Consider the following 20,686-nt stretch of genomic DNA (forward strand, 5'->3'; position numbering starts at 1 on the left):
GAGGCAGGTATTGCTTGACATAATCAATTTTTTTTACTGATCTCCTCTTATCTCCCCTACTCTCCTGACAGTGCTGAGACACAGGGCAGAATTTTAATTGAATTAATGGTTGGGGTTTGGGTCAGGTGGTGGGGAGCTATGAAGGCCTGGATTCTTGCTCCCAGGTCGGGTACACAGAGTTGGGACATTTCCCAGTTCAGGAAACAGAGACCCAGAAGATGGGATTTTTGTTGCTGGATTAGACGTCGGGCCCACAGCCCCAGAATGCGTGTGGAGCCTGCCAAGTGTTGAGGCGGGCAGGCTGGAAGACCTGCCTCTGCACTCCGTCACTGTGCGAAAGGTTGAAAAAAAAACAATAAAACAAAAAATCATCCCTCACTCCTCAACCTCTCACCACCTCCCCCACACACTCCCCATGCCCCACCCATGTCAACCCATGCCACCTCATGCCCCATGTACCCACCCCATACTCTCCATGCCAACCTATGTCCCTATACCCACTCCCATAGGCCCATACCCTCAATGCCAACCTCATGCCGTCCATGCCAACCTCATTCCCTGTATCCAGCTCATAACCCTCCATACCTTTCATGCCAACCTATGCCTCTGTAAAGAAAGATCAGTTCTGTTGAAGGGTCATGAGGACTCAAAACGTCAACTCTTTTCTTCTCCGCCGATGCTGCCAGACCTGCTGAGTTTTTCCAGGTAATTCTGTTTTTGTTTTGGATTTCCAGCATCCGCAGTTTTTTGTTTTTACCTCTGTACCCATGGCAGGCAATTTTCTTTTCAACACTCCAGATATTTTTTTTACAAAAGTTTAAAGGGCAGGTCTTTTAAACACCTTGAACAGCAGCCTTTGACATTTATTTTGACTTGTCCTCTTGACAGTTTTGACGGTTGATTTTGACAGGCCTGTTACTGTTCCAATGAGGTTGACAGTACTAGGTTTATGCAATTATTATGCACAATTATGCCTACTTTTAACAATTCCCAACCCCAAAGTGTACCTGACCTACCCCAAAGGCTTCCCATGACCAGATACAAAGTGGTACATTACCTCTCAAAAGGGGTATCCTGGTTATCCAGATGAATCTGCCAAGCTCAGATCTGCTCTTACCTGGTTTAATCTGCATACTGTGGGTTTCGCAATCCTGACCAACCAAAATCCTCTTTCAGTGGAGGCAGCTGATGATTTAAATGTGTGCATGAACCCCGGCCTGACTCCGTTCCCACCCATTGCACATATGAGAAGTTCCATGTTTCAGCGGCAGGACTTCCGATTTCGTGACTCGTCCACCATTTTCACCGTGATGTCGAGCCTCTCCATCATGGCGAAAATCCAGGCCAAAGTCTCAGAAATCTGTTTCCTGTCTCAAATTGGCCTTGAGCCCACCCATTTCTGGTTTTAACTGAGAGGGGGGGGTGGGGTGGTGGGGGTGGGGTGGTGGGTGACCAATTTGATTCAGTGAGATGGGTTGGGATTTTATATATGATAATGATGCTGCGAGTCTCATTGTCATTCAGCTTCTAAATTTAATAACTCTTGGTCGGGATTGCCGAGCATTGGGAAAGCTAGCAGCCTTCTTGAGGTGAGGATCTGGTGGACTCAGGAGTAAGTGCTTTCAAACATACATCCTGGATCCAGCCGTCTGCCTGTGAAACCTCCAGGTCCAGGGCCATCCCTGCTAACAATCTTCTGAGACCTTTAACCTGCCCTCCCAGCACCACCAGGCCTTGATCTCCTTCACCCAGAGGCTTCCGACACCCGCACACCCCACCACAGCTAGGCCCTGATCTCTCCCACCGCCACCAGGTCCCGAGCCCTAAACCACCAACAGACACCATTCCCCTCCCCACCCTTCCGGGGCCTCCCACTCCTCCCCACCTAGGCCTTCTATTAATCTGACCACTACTAGACGGTAACCTTTCCTCACCTCAGCCACCCCTCACCCCCATCCACTGATTGACCCTCAACCCCAGCCTCTCCCATCTCAATACATCTAGCTGACTCTGCTTCCCCAATCTCTCCTCCCCCCTCACCCCTGCCTTCCACGAACTGGATGGACCTCCCCCGCCCCACTGCCAACCTTCCCCATGTTTCCAGTGCAGTCCTGCTCTGGGTTGCATTCAGTGGCCAGCTCCACAACCCCCACTCTCCATTCCCAATTGGAGGACCAGCCTATCACCAGTCTGTCAATATGGAATGGGACTCCGCAACCTTATGACTCAGTTGATGTGCTACGCAAGCCAGGGCTGACATAGTTAGCGATGGAGTAGAATGTTTATTTTAAATTTATAGATGTTAGGGGAAAATTAAAAATGCTAAAAGAGAACATTATAATAATTTACTGAAAAACCCTAAAATCTCCAGGCAAACATGGCTGCTAAACATATTAAGAGTTGAAGATTACCAGGTGAACATTGCACAGGCTTGAGAGTCAGACTGGAAGACATAAGCAGGACATAAATTAGATTAGGTGTACTCCCCTCTCACAAACGGAAGGGGCTGATGGTTTTAGCTTAGATATGGGAGGACATACAATAGACAAAGATGGGGCTTTGATGAAACACAAACAGTCTTGAGTTGTGACAACCAAGGTCTTTGCGTACGTGTTTTAATTTTGATTGGATAATATAATTATGTATACATCCTTTAGAATAATTGGTTAGCAAAATCACATGTTTATGTACTCAATAGGATAGAGTCAACATGAGACTGGTGTGTCGGTTACCGATTGGATGTATTCAAATGTACTCAAATGTATTATGATAAGAAAAAGTACAAAAGTAATGAAATGTAATCAACCTGGGAGCTGGGTCTTCATTCTTAGGAATGATTGTGGCTCCCATGCATATGCTTGAATAAAACAGGTTAAAGGAACCCTGAGTCTCTGTGGTCGCTGTGTGATCGGGGATTGTAACCTCTCCTCTTCAACTGGCCTATATGGTAGTTGCTGGGTTGGAGGGGGTGCCTTCTTTAATAGACCTTGGATTTTTTGTTGTATTTTAAAACAAATCATATTGTCTTGACTTGTTACAGTTGCCAGTGAAGATCTGCAATCCAGCTTATACTTTGTCAATGGATCTTTGCAAGAGGTAGTCTTCGCCAGTACCATGGGGACATTGTTACCATGCCCTGCATCAGGGAATCCCTCAGCGACCCTGCGCTGGTACCTTGCAACCGGGGAAGAGATGTACGACGTCCCAGGGATCCGGCACGTCCATCTGAATGGAACTCTCCAGATCTTCCCTTTCCCTCCTTCAAGTTTTAATAACTTAATCCACGACAATTCGTACTATTGCACAGCAGAAAATCCTTCAGGGAAAATTAGAAGTCAGGACATTCACATTAAGGCCGGTGAGTGTGATAATGAGCTTATCAGAGTGTGAGAGTGATAATGATTTTAATGCATTTGCAAACCTCTGCAGTTGAGATGAGGATCTCAACTATGTCATTCTCTTGGGTTGCATTTTTGTTCATGTAAAATCATGGAATTGTACAATACTGGAGAAGGCCATTTGACCTATTGTGTTCGAGTCAACTCTTTGAAAGAGCTACCCAATAAGTCCCACTCCCTCACTCCCCATAACCTGGCTAATTTTTCATTTCCACACGCAAGTCAAATTCACTTTCCAAAGTTACTATTGAATCTGCTTTCATTTAACATTCTAGGCAGTGCATTCCAGATCATCATAACTTGTTGCGTGAAAGGAATTCTCCTCATTTCCCTTCTGGATCTTTTGCCAATTGTCTCAAATCTGTGTCCTCTGCCTATCAACCCAACTGCCAGTGAAAATAGTTTCTTCTTCCTCTCTCAAAACATATCATAGTTTTGAAAATCTCTATTAACCCTTAGCCTTCTCTGCTTTAAACCTCTTATCGTTAACTGAAGTACCTCACATTCACACCATTCCAGTAAATCTTTTCTATCCCCTCTCTAAGACCTTGACATCCTTCCTAAAGTGTGGTGCCCAGAATTGACCTCCATACTCTCACTAAGATCACTGAATGCTGGTCTGGGTCTAAGGACTGTCCTTCCAGCTCTGTGATCTGAATTAAACCCAGGTTCTATCAGTAAAAGGGCAGCATTCTTACCCAGTGCAACACCGTTAGATTTCAGAAAGCCAGTTGGTGAAGGAAAGAATTGAAGCCAATCTTTACACACTCTTATAAGTATTTATTTACAGAGTGACACATTACAAGCATACATCTCCTAACCTAACATCCACAGCTTCAATCTGTGCCTATTTATAGGGGCTCAACTGAATCTCCAGTTAATGCCCACCACCTGCATAAAATTAAACACACAATATATAATTAACAACCAACAATGCCTCAGAGTCATTACGAAAACCCAGGAATTCCCTCCCTAAAAATCTCTGCCTCTTTAACAAACTCTCCTCTTTTAAAATCTCCTTCATACCAAGCTTTTGATCACCTGTCCTAACATCTCCTTACTTGGCTTTTTATTAATTTATTCTGATAATTCTCCAGTGAAGCTCCTTAGGGCATATTAATACATTAAAGGCGCTATGTAAATGCAAGTTTATATTGTTGTTTAATGAACACTGTTACTGTTTGACAACATTAATCCGGTTACAATTTTTTCCTTAGTTTTAAGAGAGCCCTATACGGTCCGTGTGGAGGACCAGAAAGCCATGCGAGGGAACGTAGCAGTCTTCAAGTGCATTATCCCCTCCTCTGTGGAGACTTATATCACTGTAGTGTCATGGGAGAAAGACACAGTCTCACTTGTCTCAGGTAAGATCAATTTGTTCCTCTTCAGCCTTCTGGAAGGCAGGCATATTGACTGATAAAATAGATGCTTTGCTTGTGCTCATATATGAGCAATTTTTTACAGGCTGTTTGATAATCTGACTTGTCCAGTAGATATATTCATTGTAATTGAATTGAAAAGAACTGGAATTGCTTTTAATTCCCTCCCATCAAATCTGCTATTTTACTTGAATTGCTAGTTTCCAGGTGCAGAGTTGAAGAGTTTGGCGGAAACACAGCCTTTCTGTTAATAGGCCTTCTGGACGACCCCTGCAATGTGGTTGGTTATAAGGTGTTGCAAACTGTCGAGTGATCCTTTCCACATTCTATTTGTCAGAAGATGATATCTTTGGAGGGAATTCAGTCCCATTGGCCGAAAAGAAAAAGTTTGGTTTTTGTCATGTAAAATGGAGAGTATCAGCCTTATTTTCAATGCTCTCTGAATATTTCTATATGGCAATCGGTGGTGTTTCGTCCCAATGACAAAATGGAGGAGTATGTGTTTGGTATGGATCTGGATTTACCTTCATCCTGAAAGGGTCTGTTCTGTTGGCCATTTGGTAAATGTTGAGTTGTGGCTGAGGAAAGCTGTGAAGACTGTTAATGGAATATGTTATATATTGCTCAATGGTTTCATATCAGTAATGCCCCAATTCACCTTTCTGGTATGCTACGTGCTACTAAGCCTGATCAGCTCAGCCAGCTGTAAGTTCAGAATTTGTAAGACTGGCAGGCAAGGCTGTACCAAGACTTAAAGCAGCTGCTCTCACTGGTTGTTGTTTGTCTTGGTTCATGACATGGCGTTTTGTACCAGCCTGTAGTACCTACTGGTTCAACTGGGTGCGTTCCATGACCGGTGACAAATTTTGTTCTCGTGCAGCTGAATTGACATCTATTTCGATTGTGCTAATTTTTTATTTCAAATCTCCAGTTGGATACTCTACCAGTCCCTGATATGTTTGTGGTAAAAGGGGGAGCTTGTTTGAGCCAGTGATGCCCTTTTGTTGAGTGGAGCCATTAAACGGTACCAGCACTGTGCACATTTTCATAAATAATTGCACCGACATTTACTTTGTCGGTCCATGGATGAAGAATGTTCACTTGGATGAGGAACTAGAGAGAGCAGAAACATAGAAACATAGAAAATAGGAGCAGGAGTAGGTCATTTGATCCTTTGAGCCTGCTCCGCCATTCAATATGATCATGGCTGATCCTCTATCTCAACGCCATACTCCCGCTCTCTCTCCATACCCCTTGACACCTTTAGAGTCCAGAAATCTATCTATCTCCTTCTTAAATATATTCAGCATAGAAACATAGAAAATAGTAGCTTAGATAAAACAGCACATGCATCCCATTTGTGAAGATTGCTGACCAGAAAATACAACAGCCTCCAAAACTATCCCTGGTTCCTTGCTGTAGTGGGCATTCTTCATCGTGTGTGAGCTTGATGGTGAATGTTGACCAGCAATTATAATATGGGGCACATGATGGTCATCCTTGATCCTGTCCACATACAATGCCCAAATTCACTTTGCAGCAGGGACCATTGACACTGAGTGACTGAATATTTACTCCTTAGGGGACAACTAAAGTGAACCCAAGCTGCCTGATCAAATGGTTCTTCACTGTAATATCAATAAGTATTTAAATACTCTAGAATGTTGTTCAAAATGCAGGAAATGCAATGTTCAATATTCCCTCACTACCCTGCCCTCTCCTCGGCATGTAAATGGAGAAGGCTGTTTCTTTATCTGATAGTGGGACTCTGAACCATGATCATTTGATTCATGATGTAGCCCTGAGCTTCAAGTTCAATAAACCCCAACCTTGGGACATTATGATTTGGATTTTCACACTGATGGAGAGGCTCTCTGTGCGAAAATGCTGGCAGAGGCCTGAATCAGGAAGTCCCACCCCCCGAAACCAGACTCTGACGTTTTCACGGGGTGGAGGGTTGGGGGTGAATGGAGGCTGGTTATAAATTACACATCCCTGCTTCACGGAGGCAGCAGCTGACTTATATGGGCAGCTGCCTCCACTGATGTGTGATTTTGGTGAAGTCGGTGTCTGAAACTTGAAACGTGCAGGTTGACCTGGTAGGAGCAGGTCTGAACCTTGTCGATTCAATTGGATAGCCAGGGTACCATTTTGGAGAGGTAAGGTACCCCTTTGGATATGGTCCCAGGACGTGTTTGTGAGAGGTAAGGTACCCTTTGGTGTAGGTCAGATGTCCTTTGGGATTGTTAAAATTAGACATGGTTGTGTGTAAAAAATGCATAAGCTCATTGGAACTATCAAAGCCGCCAAAGAACTGTGAATGCTGTCAAAGAACTGTTAAGTTATCAAAGAGCTCTCAAAGCTTTCAAAGAACTGTCAAAACTTATTGGAACTGTCAAAAAGCTCATTGGAACTGTCAAAAGTGTCAATGGATTTAACTCTGCTGGGCTTTAAATATAAAAAAAGTATGGAGTTTAATAAGAAATCAGTGTTTGATGTTTCACTCTGTCTCTTGTCATAAGCCTGAGGTTTATCATTATAGTATTTATGCTATAATGCTGATCTTACAACCTATCATTATCACAGTGGGGTTCCTGTTAAATGAGCAGTTTGATGGACAGCTCCAAGTGATTATAGAATAGAAATGTTTGTTTTCATAAGAGGTTAGTTGAAGGAATTTCAATGTATTGAATTGTTTTTTAATAGTGACATCATCAATAGACACATAACTTTATTATGTCAACATGGCTCTGTGGTATCAACCATGGTTGATACTAGGTGAGGTGGCATGGAGGGGTAAGGGAAAAGGGTGGTGGCTGGGGACATGGATTGGCATGAGTTTGCACTAAGTTGGCATAGGGGCATGTGTTGGCATAGTGAGGGGCTAAAATGGGTGGAGAGAGGGGCATAAGGGGTAAGAGGGGTCATGATGGGTGGGTGGAAGGGCATGAGGTGGTTTGGCTAGGCATGGATGAGGAATGGGGGTTGTGTGTGGTGGGGGGGGAGGGTGGGTGGTGGTGGTGGTGGGGGGAGTGTGAGGGCTGGGGCTGGAGGGCTGTTTTTTGTTTTGTTCGTTTTTTAAGCAACTTCAACAAAGTGCCAAAGCACAGAGATAGGCTTTCTGGCTAGCCCACCTCTGCACCTGCCCAGCCTGTCAAGTCACTCAGTTCGAGGGCAGTTAGGGATGGGCAACAATTCCTGGCCTTTCCAACCACGCCCGCATCTCATGAAAGAATATTTTTAAAAAGTGCGTGATTATACCTGGGAGTGGGATCAGTGCATGGAACCCAGGAGAAAATCATCAAAATCATGCAACTTCACCAAAGGCCTGTAAAGGACATGTGGCAAAGCATGGCGATAGGGGGAAAAAAAACACAGCACACATTCCAACAAGGAAACTCTGCCCTCCTGTCCCTAACAGTTTGGTTATTTGTAAAGCTGGATTAATTTGAAATTGGCCAAAATTGTAGACTGAGCAATACGTGAATGGATTCTAGTCAATGAAGAGGACCTAAGGGGCTTGGCCATTCCACCAACTCTTTGGTAGGTTTAGAAGAATCTCTTTCTTTTGTATAGAAAAATTATATTGAAATGTTGCCTTGCGGAACTATTGCTGCAGGATCTCTTTAACTGATTGACTGCAGATATTTATCGGAACTGAGGTGATGTGCTAAAGCTGTCAGCAAACAAATTGAGTTTGATTTAACGGGGGTCATGATCTCTTGCCTGTGATTAAGTTCTATAAATAATGACTTATGTTTAATTCCACTGAGGAAGCATTTTAAATAGGCATGTGTCAAGTCAAACTCTTAAGGGCTTGAAGGGTCAGGTGTCAGGGGTCAGGGAAGCTGATGACATTTGCTGTGAAAGGTCAGTTACAGGTAAGAGTAATTGGTAATTGCTGAATTATGTTTATTGTTTTTGGTGGATTTTATTCAGTTAGTTAATGGGGTTGGGTGTGATGAAGATCTGATTAATTTTCTTAATAAATGCAAGCCAAATATTTAGGAATGTCAACATGGTTAAAGGGGCAGTATCACTTTGAGACTGCCTGCACCACTGAAAAATGAATATCACAAAAAATATTCGAAGAAGTTACTCTTAAAAAAAATCATGGGTTTGCTTTCATAATGTTAAAAATTGGGCTGCAGCAGAAATTCCAGCCTGAGGGATGCAAAATTTTGAGGATGTGAGATGTTGCTAAATTACCCGAGGATTGAGAGACCCCTTTACTCACAAACAACAACCCTCTTCCCTATCCACTGAAACTTTGAGTTGCCACAAACTCTTCCCTTATTCTATTTGGCCTGAGTGTGTTAAACGTGTACGTGTGTATCAGGCGTGGGGGAGAACGATTTAGAAATGAGGATGTCATCCACAAAACGAGGCTGCGTTGGGAGGTCTGCCACAGTAGTATATTTTTTTGCAATGTGCTTCATACACAGGGTTGAATGTTTCAAATGCAAAAAACTTTATAGAAGTTTGCAAGGACACCTTTATGGTATCAGTTGAGGCACAATTAAGCATTCTCTCACAGCCCGTGCGGCAGCTCAGAGCTGGAGCTGTGCCTGAGCTTTTCACCCTTAATCGTATAACATAAAATAAACAGCAATAAACAAGCAGAGGATGTGATAGCGAAAAGCTGGAGAAGGCAGCAGTTATCATTCTGAATACCTCAGGCAGCATTGTCTTCACAAAACACTCTTCACTAAGGATAAAGCCAGAAAATTGTGGAAATGCATGCCGTGATTTGGAATATATGTTGCCAGCAGGTAGTCCAATTTTGTACACACAAAAAAAAAATCAGCTCTGCTACCTCAGCTCTTCAAACTGCAGCTTTTGATTTAGCTTTCATCTAACCCAACTTTTATTTATCATTTTGGATGTCGGAACGAGAGAAGAGTGAAGGATTTGTGCATTATGGTAACCTATGACCCCCCCCCCCCCCCCAACTACCCGAGATCTCAGTGGTTAGGCCTTCCTGATGTGCCTCGAGTTATTCTACGCATGTATCTCTGTCAACTGCCACAGACCGTACCCTTAGCAATTCATTCTGCAGCATCCTCTGTATGTATGTCTTGTCTAAAAGCCTGCCAGACTGTCAGCTCAATACACGCTCAGTGGCTGGCAGGTAAACAGCAACAAATAAGAGAGACAAAGCTTTTGGCCTTTTCTTTCCTTTTATCTTTTAGTGTGTTTGGATACACATTTTACATCCACATCTTTAGCTTTGTTTCCACCTTCTGGTGCCAGTAATCAGCATTTTAAAATGACTAAAAGCATTCTTGTCTTGTTCTGTATGAGTTCCCAGGTCCATGGCATCTGAGTTACATAGAGATGCTGCAATCAATACAATGTTAATGCAGCACTCTGTGAATCTGATTTCATATTGGATTTCAAAATTGGTTGGCCCCAGCAGGTTGTCGGGGCGAATATTCCTTCAAGTTTACAGTGGTCACAAGAAGATAGTTGATTCTGCCTCAGTTGCTGAATTTCAGTACAATTGGTCATGACGTGGGGCAAGTAAGATTACCCTTGGAATTCATTTCCGAATAACTCAAGAGTGGGGAGAATCAGGGGTCACTGTTTAAAAATAAGTGGTCACCCATTTAAGACAGAGATGAGGAATGTTTTTTCTCTGAGGGTTGTGAGGCACTGGAGCTCTCTTCCTCCAAAGATGGTGGAGCAGAGCCCTTCTATAGCTTTAAAGCAGAAGTAGGTAGATTCTTGATAAGCAAGGGGGTGAAAGGTTATCAGCGGTGGACAGGAATGTGGAATTGACGTTAACATTAGATCAGCCATGATCATACTGAATAGCGGAGCAGTCTCGAGGGGCCAAGTGGCCTACTCCTGCTCCTGATTCATATGTTCCTCTGTTGACAGTGGGTCAATAGAATTTGGGTGTTCTCGTGAGCTTTGATTGAGCACTGCTCATTTTCGCGGAGAGATTATGAAGGGAATAGAGAGACTCATCGAGCGACAGCATCGTGACTAATTACCCGGGAGTGGGCTCAGCAGATGAAGCCCAGGGAACAATCCTCAAAATCTTGCAACTTCACTGGAGGCCTGCAAAGGTCTTGCAGGAAAGCATGGTGTTAAAAAAAAAACACAGCACACTTTCCAACTTGGATACTCTGCCCTCCTGTTCCGAATGGTTTGGTTATTTATAAAGCTGGATTCATTTAAAATTAACCAAAATTGCAGACCAAGCAATATGTGAATGGATTCTAGTCAATGAAGAGGACTTAAAGGGCCTTACCATCAACTCTTTGGTAGGTTTAGAAGAACCCAGTCATTTGTGTAGAAAACTTACCTTAAAATGTTGCCTTGCAGAACTGTTGCTGCAGGGTCCCTTTAATTGATCGACTGCAGAAATTTAATGTTACCGAGGTGCTGTGGTTCAAACAATGTATCAGGGATATTAGCATTCACAGGGATTGACCGAGAGGAGTAGGACCAGTTGCCGACCTGTCTGAATATGTGATGTTGTGGCCTTGAAGTCACGCTGTGGGATAGCTGGGGTGGAGCAATTGTGCTCATCAAACACCTGGTTCAACTGAGGTCTTTAAACAGGTAAATGCCACTTGAATATCAAAGGGAGGAATTTCACATTAAGCACTTGTCACTGTTGTTCCATGGTACAGTCTTAATGCTTGTTCTTAATTTTGTAAGTAAGGTAGGCAACATGTTTAATCCAGATGTGTCTGGCTGCAGACATTTTCATGAGGTCGAGCAGCAGTGGGTGAAGGCCACTGACTTTGTTGAGAACAATGCAGCGTAATATTGGGTTTGTGAATGTGAACACTGCCCCACTGTGTAATACTTAAAACAACCCACTCAGGCTCCTTGGAAAGAGGACTTCAATGCAATAGTTATGGCATTATTTCCATAACATCAGCTGATTAAATTCCCCTCTTCCCTTTGTCATTGTCCTTTTGCACTGCATTTACACCTAAAGGTTACCAATGAAAATGGGGGCTGTGCACTACAAAGCAGACTGCTCCTTTTCTCCCTCCTTTAATTCCCCTGTAGATTCTATGGAGGCTAGGCACCCCCAGCACCTAATCCAAGGCAATCATTCTTCACAGTGAATATCGGCAAGCTATTTGACTAAGAGAACGTGACAGCTGAGGCCAGTCAACCTTTTGTGCATGCTCATTTCTGCCATGGCTGCTACTTAAGGACCAGGAGTCTTAGCCAATGTTTCTTCCTCCTCCATACCCATGGAAACCGGTGGTCATGTCCCTATCGCCATTGTAGCTGAGATCAACAATGTCTTCAAAACAGATCTTCTTCCAGATAGGGGTCTTCCTAGTCTGTAAGACTTGGTGACTCATTGGCTATCCTTGCTGAGCTGTTGGGAAAGTTACTTCAGGCTGGATGCTGGTCAGTTTCCCAAGCAAAGGGGTATTGGGGATGTGGAGGGTTGGGGTGGGGCAGGTGGTGTGAGGTAGGGTAGTGGGGAGGAGGAGGAAGGAAGCATACTCTGGAAGTCACTGACTCACACAGTTCCTTCCTTTACCCTAGCATGTGCCTTACTGTTCTAGTTATGTGAGCTCCAAGAGTAAATGGATGCTATAGCGACCATTGATGTTGTGTTACCTTTTACTGGCAAGTGTAGTGAATCTCTGCTGCTCAGAGCTGTCAAATTAACCAGGTCAGCAGGACTGAAGACAGGAGGAAAAAAATCAATAAATCTATGAATTAATAATGCAGCTGCCAGAGAGAATCATGGGTAAACAAAATGAATGTTTCAGGGTTTAACACTTTACTCTTGTCTTTTGCTGGTTGTGCTGCATTTTGTCCTGTCTTATCAAAAAAAAATGTTGTTTTATTTATATCAAGTGTCTAAAGCAACATCTTAAACTGTTGAGAAATTTTACAATGCACAGAATCTACAGCACAAAAAAGCATTGTCCACGTTAGTGTTTATATTCCAAACAAATCTCCCAGTCAGTCTTCATCTCATCCTATCGACATAACCTTCTATTCCTTTCTCCCTCATTTACTTATCCAGCTTCCCCTTGAATACTGCTATGTTTTTTACTTCAACCACTCCCTGTGGTACTGAGTTCCACATCCTTACCTCTCTTTGGGTATAAGTGTTTCTTCTGATTTCCATGTAAGTTTTATGGGCGGTGACCTTATAGTCCCTTGTTTTCACCTTCCTTATAAATGGAAATGTCTCCTCTTGCATGCGACAGTGAGATGCATGTCCAATTCTTGGTGCTTTCTGCAGGTTTGGTTGAAAGTTGGATTGTAGAGTAGGGCTCTGGGAACATGTCCAGCTCTCCTTTGAATAGTGCCAAGAGATTTTTAGCATATACCGAGGACCGAGTCTTCCTCAATGCTCGGGAAAACATGGCCTGTATACTATTTTAGCTCACTAACCACTCAACCAACCCATGTGTGTCCTGATACGCCATTTTTGCCTTTTCATTTTGGGGTGGGGTTCACAGTGCTGGAGTGTGTGAGGAGTGTGGGTGCGGAAGTGGTCTGGTTGGAAGGCCAGCAGCATAGTGACAGCCTAGCTGGAATGCTTTATCACAAATGACAATTGGGGTAGAGACCATAAGAATTTAAAATGGAACTGAATAAGTATTTGTAAAGGAAGTGTATATGGGAATGAGGTATGATAGACTGCTTCTGAGATGCTGTATACAAACCAGCCTCCCATAGTATGGTGTTCTCAAAAGGAAGCGTTTTGCCCAAGTCTCCACATCCTCCTCAAAAGACTGAGCTCCCAACCTCAGCTGTACCACACTGGGGTGATATTGATTGCTACTCAGACATCTCCCCATAGGAAGAGATGGACAATCAGGGTCATGGTCACCTTTGGTCCATCATCCATGCAGGTTTTGTTTCCTGATTTGAGAACAGCACACTCAGAGTCATGGCAGCAATTCTCCCCTGGTCTCAGATGGTGCATTAATATGGGGATGCTAATAAGAAAGAAAGGAGAATTGGGCTACAAAGACAAATGTCTTTAAAATAGTCTGAAAATTTCATTATCCTCCATGTTAGTGTTAGAAACAGGTACTTGGCATTTTTTTTTAAATGTTGACTTATCTATGATCAGTATTATTCTAAATATTCCATCTTTGTTCCTTCTAACTTTGAAATATGCTATTGAATATCTTCTGTGAGGCCCTTTTACACAGTCTCCTGCTCTGCCTTATGCTTTTTCAGCATCTCTAGACTTTGGAACTCCCTTATCTCCCTCAGTCTTTCTTTCTCAGGACTTGCAAACACAAATTTGGTGCTATGGTTAATCAGTTGTTGCGGATCCTACTTTTTTTTCACTCTTTTCAACATTGATGAGCTTGGTTTTCCAATTAAAAAAAAAAACAAATTCTTGGTAAAAACTCTCGCAGTAGATGCCATTGGTTCTTGGCTGTAACAGTGGATATAAGGCTTACATGCAAAGTGTGAATGTTTTACATGGGTGGGGAGCAGTGGGGGAAATAAATTAAGCATATTCATGAGGTTAGATGGTTGGCTTTATTCTGCTTTGGCTAGAAAAAGGTGATAAATGCTAGACGCTGCAGAACCCTGCTTAGAGAGATTGGATTCATTGAACTCATAGAGTCTTAGGTGTGAATTTTGCAGCCTCCCCTGATCCACCATTGCCACCCACCACCCCCACCACTCACAGTGGGCGGCCTTAAAATTGAGCACCATGGTAGCGGGGCCTGCAGTCTACCCGCCTGTCCCCACCATGACATTACCAACTGGGGGAGGCATCCGGTGGCCTGTTCACCTGTGGGTCAGTTGGAGCCTTAAAGTGGTAAATGAATGGCCACATAAAGACCTCTGCCAGTCGATGCTGGGATTGCATCCGTGATTGTGAAGCTGGTGCCAGGTTTCCAGCCTGCCAGGTGAAGGCCAGGTATATTTCCCCTGTTCCCCCTCCCCCACTGCTGCTCTGACAAACCCATCCACCCCTGCCGACGCTGGTGAGACCCTGGACTTACCTTTAAATCCGGCTCCATTACTGCAAGTCCCGTTTTGGGACTGCCTGCAGTCCCAGCAGTGGCCACTGCTCCCAGTGGCGCTGCTGGGACTGGAGAGCCGCCAGTTATTTGATTGGCTGGCAGCTCTCAGAGTCAAGACCTCCTCCCCAATGGGGGCATTACGAGCCACTTCAAGCCATGTAACGGCCAAGAGGCTGTCAAACGGCTGAGAGGAAAGTCAACCAAGCGGAAGAGGACTCACCCCTGACTTTTATACTGTGGGGCAGGGACTCTGCCACCGGTGTAAAAATCAGTCCTTAACACCAATTGAAAGACCGGGCGTTAGCACATTTTCACTAATCCACAGAATATATGACAGAGTGCCTCTTTGCCTGAACACTGCGATTGTCTGAAATGTTTGCATTTAATTAGCATCATATTATGTTACTGTAATACCTCAGGCACATTACACAATTACATGTTAGAGTGTGGCGACATGTTGTTCTGTGAATAAAATCCTCAAATAGCAATGAGGTAAATGAACTGTTAATCTGTTGGCCATGGTTGAGGGGGGAATGTTGGCTGGGGCTTTTTGCTCTCCTGGAAATACTGCCATGGGATCCTTAATGTCCTCTCAAAAAGTGTGACGGAGCCCTTTAGGAGCACCTTCAGAAAATGAGCTCTCTCTCAGTATTGCACTGGAGTGCCAGCATGAACTAAGTACTCAAGTCTTGTCATGGCACTCAAGCCTACCATTTGGTGATTCAGAGGTAAGTGTACTATTGACTGATAACACCTAATTGGACATTTGTCAAAAAAACTTTATAATTTTATGGATTTAAGAAGAAGTCCTTTTATGGAGTGAATTATTATGATCTGGAATGAAATGGTTGTGAAAGCAGATTTAACGGCAACTTTCAAAAGGGAATGCATACAGTTCTGGATAAGTACTTGAAGAGAAAACATTTGCAGGGCTATAAGCAGGAGCGTGGATATTGGACAATTCTTTCGAAGAGCTGGCACAGACATGATGGGCCAAGTGGCCTCCTTCTCTGTGATATCACTCGAAAACTTTAGGATAACATCCTGTGTTAGCATATCTTCTGATCTGTAGTAAGGCATTGGTATTTAACCTCATCAGTGGGAATGAAGCATGAAGTGCTGACACCCTCCAGCCTGTTTCTCCAATCTCTCTGAAAATCTCCAGTCCTTAATGATTAAGTGAAAGGTTTACAACATACACAGCCATTTCAAACACTAAATGGTATTTTTATATTCTAAGTGCTTTCTTAAAAAAAGTCATCAAAAGTAGAATAAAGATATAAAAAATACATAAAAACTTATAGTGCATCAAATTGTCATCTCCTGCAGAGGCTATCCCAATCACAGCTTCCATTTGTTCCATGCCACTGATGCCTTATAAACCCCAGAGAGATCATGCTTTGTCTTTTCAGCTGATGGTTATTTTAGATAGGTTTGCAGAATGCATCTTGATTAAAAGTCCACAATTTATTGTTGTACTTCACTGAAATTCTCAAGAGTAGGGAAAAGCCCCAAAATATTTCTTTTTCATTTTCTAGTCTGTGTCTTAGTTGGGACAATGAATGTTTGTGTAATCGCCCTTCAATGGCTTTACAATCACCTGAGCATCTTGTTTGTCTTGTCGTCCTATGACTCACCCAATTGGCAGCCTTCCATCTCATGAAATGATGGTTTGCTCCCCTGCTGTTAAGCATTGCTTAGTGTGGTTCAGGAGCCCCACTCCGGCTTGGCAGTCTCTGTCGCATTTTCTGCAGGTGAAGACTGTGGGCTGAGTAGGTGCACAATTCGTCGGCCTCTGTTTTCTCCGGCCACTCTTCTCATCTAGCTGAGCTTTCTGTTTCTCCTTGCCTCTTCCCCTGCCCCTCCAAATAGTCAGCCTCCAGAGGTCACGGGCGCAGTGACTGTCTCCCAGTTTTCAGTGCCTATGTCCGCCATCTTCATATCTCACTTGCAGAGGTATGGACGTCCAGCCATTCATGACCCAGTGGCCAGTTCATTGTACAGAAGGTCTCTGGGTATACAGCCATCATCTATGAATGTGGCCGAAACAGTGCAGATGTCATTGACTAAATATGAGTGCATGCTGTTGGAATTATCACCTCTAATCCAGAACCTCTGAGTTAGTGACCTTGTCCTGCCAAGAAATGCCGAGGCTATGTCTGAGACAGTGAAGGTGGAAACTGTTCCGCATTTTTTCCTGCCAGCATATGTTGTCCTGGTCTCACTGTTGTAGAGGAGTGTGCTAAGGCCACAGACATGATAGAGTTCAGTTTGGTGTTCTCGGTCAGGTTGCTGTTGTTTCACACTCTCTTACTCAGCTTGGACAAAACGGCTGCAGCTTTTGCAATGCATGTGTTGATTTCAGTATCAAGTGACCGATTGCTGGTGATTGTAGAGCTGAGATATGTGAATCTGTCAACAATCTCCAGCAGCACGTTGTCACTGCTGACAGATGGTGGTAAGGCAACATCCTGGGCCATGACATTTGTCTTCCTGAAGCTTATGGTCAAACCAAACTCTTTACAGGCGTGAGAGCACCTGTCCACTTGCCACTGAATGTGTTCCTCAGTATGTAATGCTAGTACAGCATCATCTGCGTGGAGCAACTCTCTAATGAGGACTTGGCATACATTTTTCTTGGATCTCAGGCAGGTAAGGCTGAACAGCTTCCCATCAGTTCTGGTACGTAAGTAGATGAACTGAAGGCATATGAAAGAAGCAAAGAGAAGAATATACCAACAAGTGTTGGCACCAGAATGCAACCCTGTTTGATCCCACTGTAGATCTCAAATGGTTCCAATGTTGTCCCATCAAAGCTGACCTTACCCATCATGTTGTCATGGAAAGAGGAGAACACGTTGGTGGGCAGCCAAATTTTTCCAGCAGTTTAAATAGACCGCCTGTGCTCAAGTGGTCAAACACCTTGGTGAGATCAATGAAGTAATATCTTCTGAGAGCTTCTGTGAAGAGAACGAGAGATAACTTTGCAGGTTGATGACCCATCATCATCCTGACTTGGATATTCATTGCCATATTTCATTCTGATGTCGGGTCATCAACCTAAAATGTTAACCTTCTTTCTCTCCACAGATACTGCCTGACCCACTGAGTATTTTCAGTTTCAGTTTTTAGTTCAGATCTCCTGCATTGCTTTTGCAATACAAAGTAGCCCCCTTTGTTCATGGCATTTCTCTTGCAGCTGCCAGGTTGAGAGGATTATGTCAACTGTATATCTCCCAGTCCTGAAACCACACTGGGATTCGGGCCAGATGTGACCAGCCAGGATCTGAAGCCTGGCAAGGGCAACTTGAGCAAATATTTTCCTAAGATGGGGAGATGTCTTGATGGTTGTTGCACTTGCTGTGGTTGATCTTGTTCTTGTACAGGTTCACAATCTTTGCGTCAGTCCTCTCCAGTTTAGTCTCTATTCATGTAATGCATTACTAAAAGTAGAAAATCCCAGCAATCTCTAATGGTCGTTTGGTTTTACAGAATTTGAGTATTGCTGAAAAAAGTGACATGTCTAAGTTTTTCATCTTGCACTCATCAGGACACTTTACAAGAATAAGGCTCTCTCATGCCTCATCAAGGCAAGGCATCAAGGAGCCCTAGCAAAACTGGAGTCAATGGGATTCAGGGGCAACACTCTCCACTGGTTGGAGTCATACCTAGCACAAAGGAAGATGGTTGTGGTTGTTGGAGGTCAGTCATCTCAGCTTCAGGACATCACTGCAGGAGTTCCTCAGGGTAGTGTCCTCGGCCCAACCATCTTCAGCTACTTCATCAATGACCTTCCTTCCATCATAAGGTCAGAAGTGGGGATGTTCGCAGATGATTGCACAATGTTACCATTCACGACTCCTCAGATACTTGAAGCGGTCCATGTCCAAATGTAGCAAGACCTGGACAATGTCCAGGCTTGGGCTGAGAAGCGACAAGTAACATTTGCACTTTACATGTGCCAGGCAATCACCATCTCCGACAAGAGAGAATCCAACCATTGCCTCTTGATGCTCAATGGCATTACCATCACTGAATCCCTTACTATCAACATCCTGGGGGTTACCATTGACCAGACACTGAACTGGACCAGCCATATAAATACTGTGGCTACAAGAGCAGGTCAGAGGCTAGGAATCCTGCGATGAGTAACTCACCCCCTGACTCCCCAAAGCCTGTCCACCATCTACAAGGCACAAGTCAGGAATGTGATGGAATAAACCCCACTTGCCTGGATGAGTGCAGCCCCAACAATACTCAAGAAGCTTGACACCATCCAGGACAAAGCAGCCCACTTAATTGGCACCACATCCACATTCACTCCCTCCACCACTGACGCACAGTAGCAACAGTGTGTACCATCTACAAGATGCACTACAGGAATTCACCAAGTTTCCTTAGCCAGCACCTTCCAAAGCCACGATCACTACCATCTAGAAAGGCAAGGGCAGCAGATAGATGGGAACACCCACCACCAGCTGGAACTTCCCCTCTAAGTCACTCACCATCCTGACTTGGAAATATATCACCGTTCCTTCACTGTCGCTGGGTCAAAATCCTGGAACTCCATTCCTAACAGCACTGTGGGTGTACCTACAACACATGAACTGCAGTGGTTCAAGAAGGCAGCTCACCACCACCTTCTCAAGGGCAACTAGGGATGGGCAATAAATGCTGGCCCAGTCAGCGAAGCCCACATCCTGTGAATGAATGAAAAATAATATAAGGGGAAAACAACCATTTATACTGAATGTGAAGAGTGCTGATTGGTTGGCCATGGAGAATGCATCGGTGAAGGTTACTGATAGTTAACTGCCAAACATTGTTTGAAATTTAAACCAGGCAGCTTGACCCTGATTGGTCAAGGCATTGCCCTGAGGAATGAGTCAGCAAATGGCCGTTCATTTATTTTGTTTAGCTGAAACAGGCGCAATTTGTTTTCTGTCTTCAAAGAGCAGGGCCCTGTGTATTAATAAATGTAGCTTCCAATACACACAAATGCACCACATTGCGAGCTTGATTGACAATCTTAAATTGATTGTCAGCATAATTCTTAATGCACTGAGGATTATTTAGCAAATGTTGTCCAATCATCAAATCACATCTATTGTTGGACACTTTTGCATTTTGCTGGTTGGGTATGGGCTGTATCCTGCCTGTTGCGAATGGTGGCTGGGGACATGCTGTTATCTCTTGATGACAGTGATTAGAGCTTTACCTGTGTTACTGGCTCACGTGTTGGGAGATTCAGCTAGCTGTGCGTTTTCCACATTTACCTTTCCAGGCAGCTGGCTTTCCTGTGGATTGCATACATTATGGAGGGCACTTATTTTGCACATTCAAAATAATTCTATCTCGCAATATGAGCATCCCTGGCAAGGCCAGTAATTACTGCCCATCAATCGCTTTCTTTAAGCCTACTTGAACTGCTGTGGTCCGTGAATTGAAGTTAATCCCACAGTGCTGTTAAGTAGGGATTTTGACCCATCAACAATGAAAGAATGGCGATAAATACCTAACTCAGGATGATGTGTGACTTGGAGGAGCATTTGGAGATGATAATTTTTCCACACAGGTGCTGCCTTTGTCTCTCTAGGATGGACTGGTCACCAGAAGTACTGTCAAAGAAAGCTTGGGAAATTGCTCCATTGAATCCTGTGAGCAGTACACACCAGTGGTGGAGGGAGTGGATGTTTAAGGTACAAGCTATCTGCGATGCTGTAGCCAATAATCATGGGAAGACTAGTGACACCTGATAAAAACAAAAAAACTGCGGATGCTGGAAATCCAAAACAAAAACAAAAACAGAATTACATGGAAAAACTCAGCAGGTCTGGCAGCATCGGCAGAGAAGAAAAGAGTTGACGTTTCGAGTCCTCATGACCCTTCGACAGAACTTGAGTTAGAGTCCAAG

The 20,686-nt window shown here is 43.8% G+C and overlaps 1 protein-coding gene across 5 annotated transcripts in view; it reads left to right on the forward strand.

Annotated features, from left to right (window-relative positions):
* Positions 1-3,099: 3,099 nt before the first annotated feature.
* LOC121290680 (Down syndrome cell adhesion molecule homolog) overlaps positions 3,100-20,686 on the forward strand; it is a 548,723-nt gene continuing 531,136 nt past the window's right edge. For all 5 annotated transcript variants that reach the window (XM_041211452.1, XM_041211450.1, XM_041211451.1 and 2 more), the window contains exons 1-2: positions 3,100-3,358; positions 4,616-4,762. In XM_041211452.1, the coding sequence (XP_041067386.1) occupies positions 3,115-3,358; positions 4,616-4,762 (391 nt within the window). In that variant the 5' untranslated portion in view covers positions 3,100-3,114. The remainder of the gene's footprint in view (positions 3,359-4,615; positions 4,763-20,686) is intronic.

The sequence above is a fragment of the Carcharodon carcharias genome, chromosome 18 (assembly GCF_017639515.1).
Source record: "Carcharodon carcharias isolate sCarCar2 chromosome 18, sCarCar2.pri, whole genome shotgun sequence".
In the NCBI taxonomy this organism is placed as follows: domain Eukaryota; kingdom Metazoa; phylum Chordata; class Chondrichthyes; order Lamniformes; family Lamnidae; genus Carcharodon; species Carcharodon carcharias.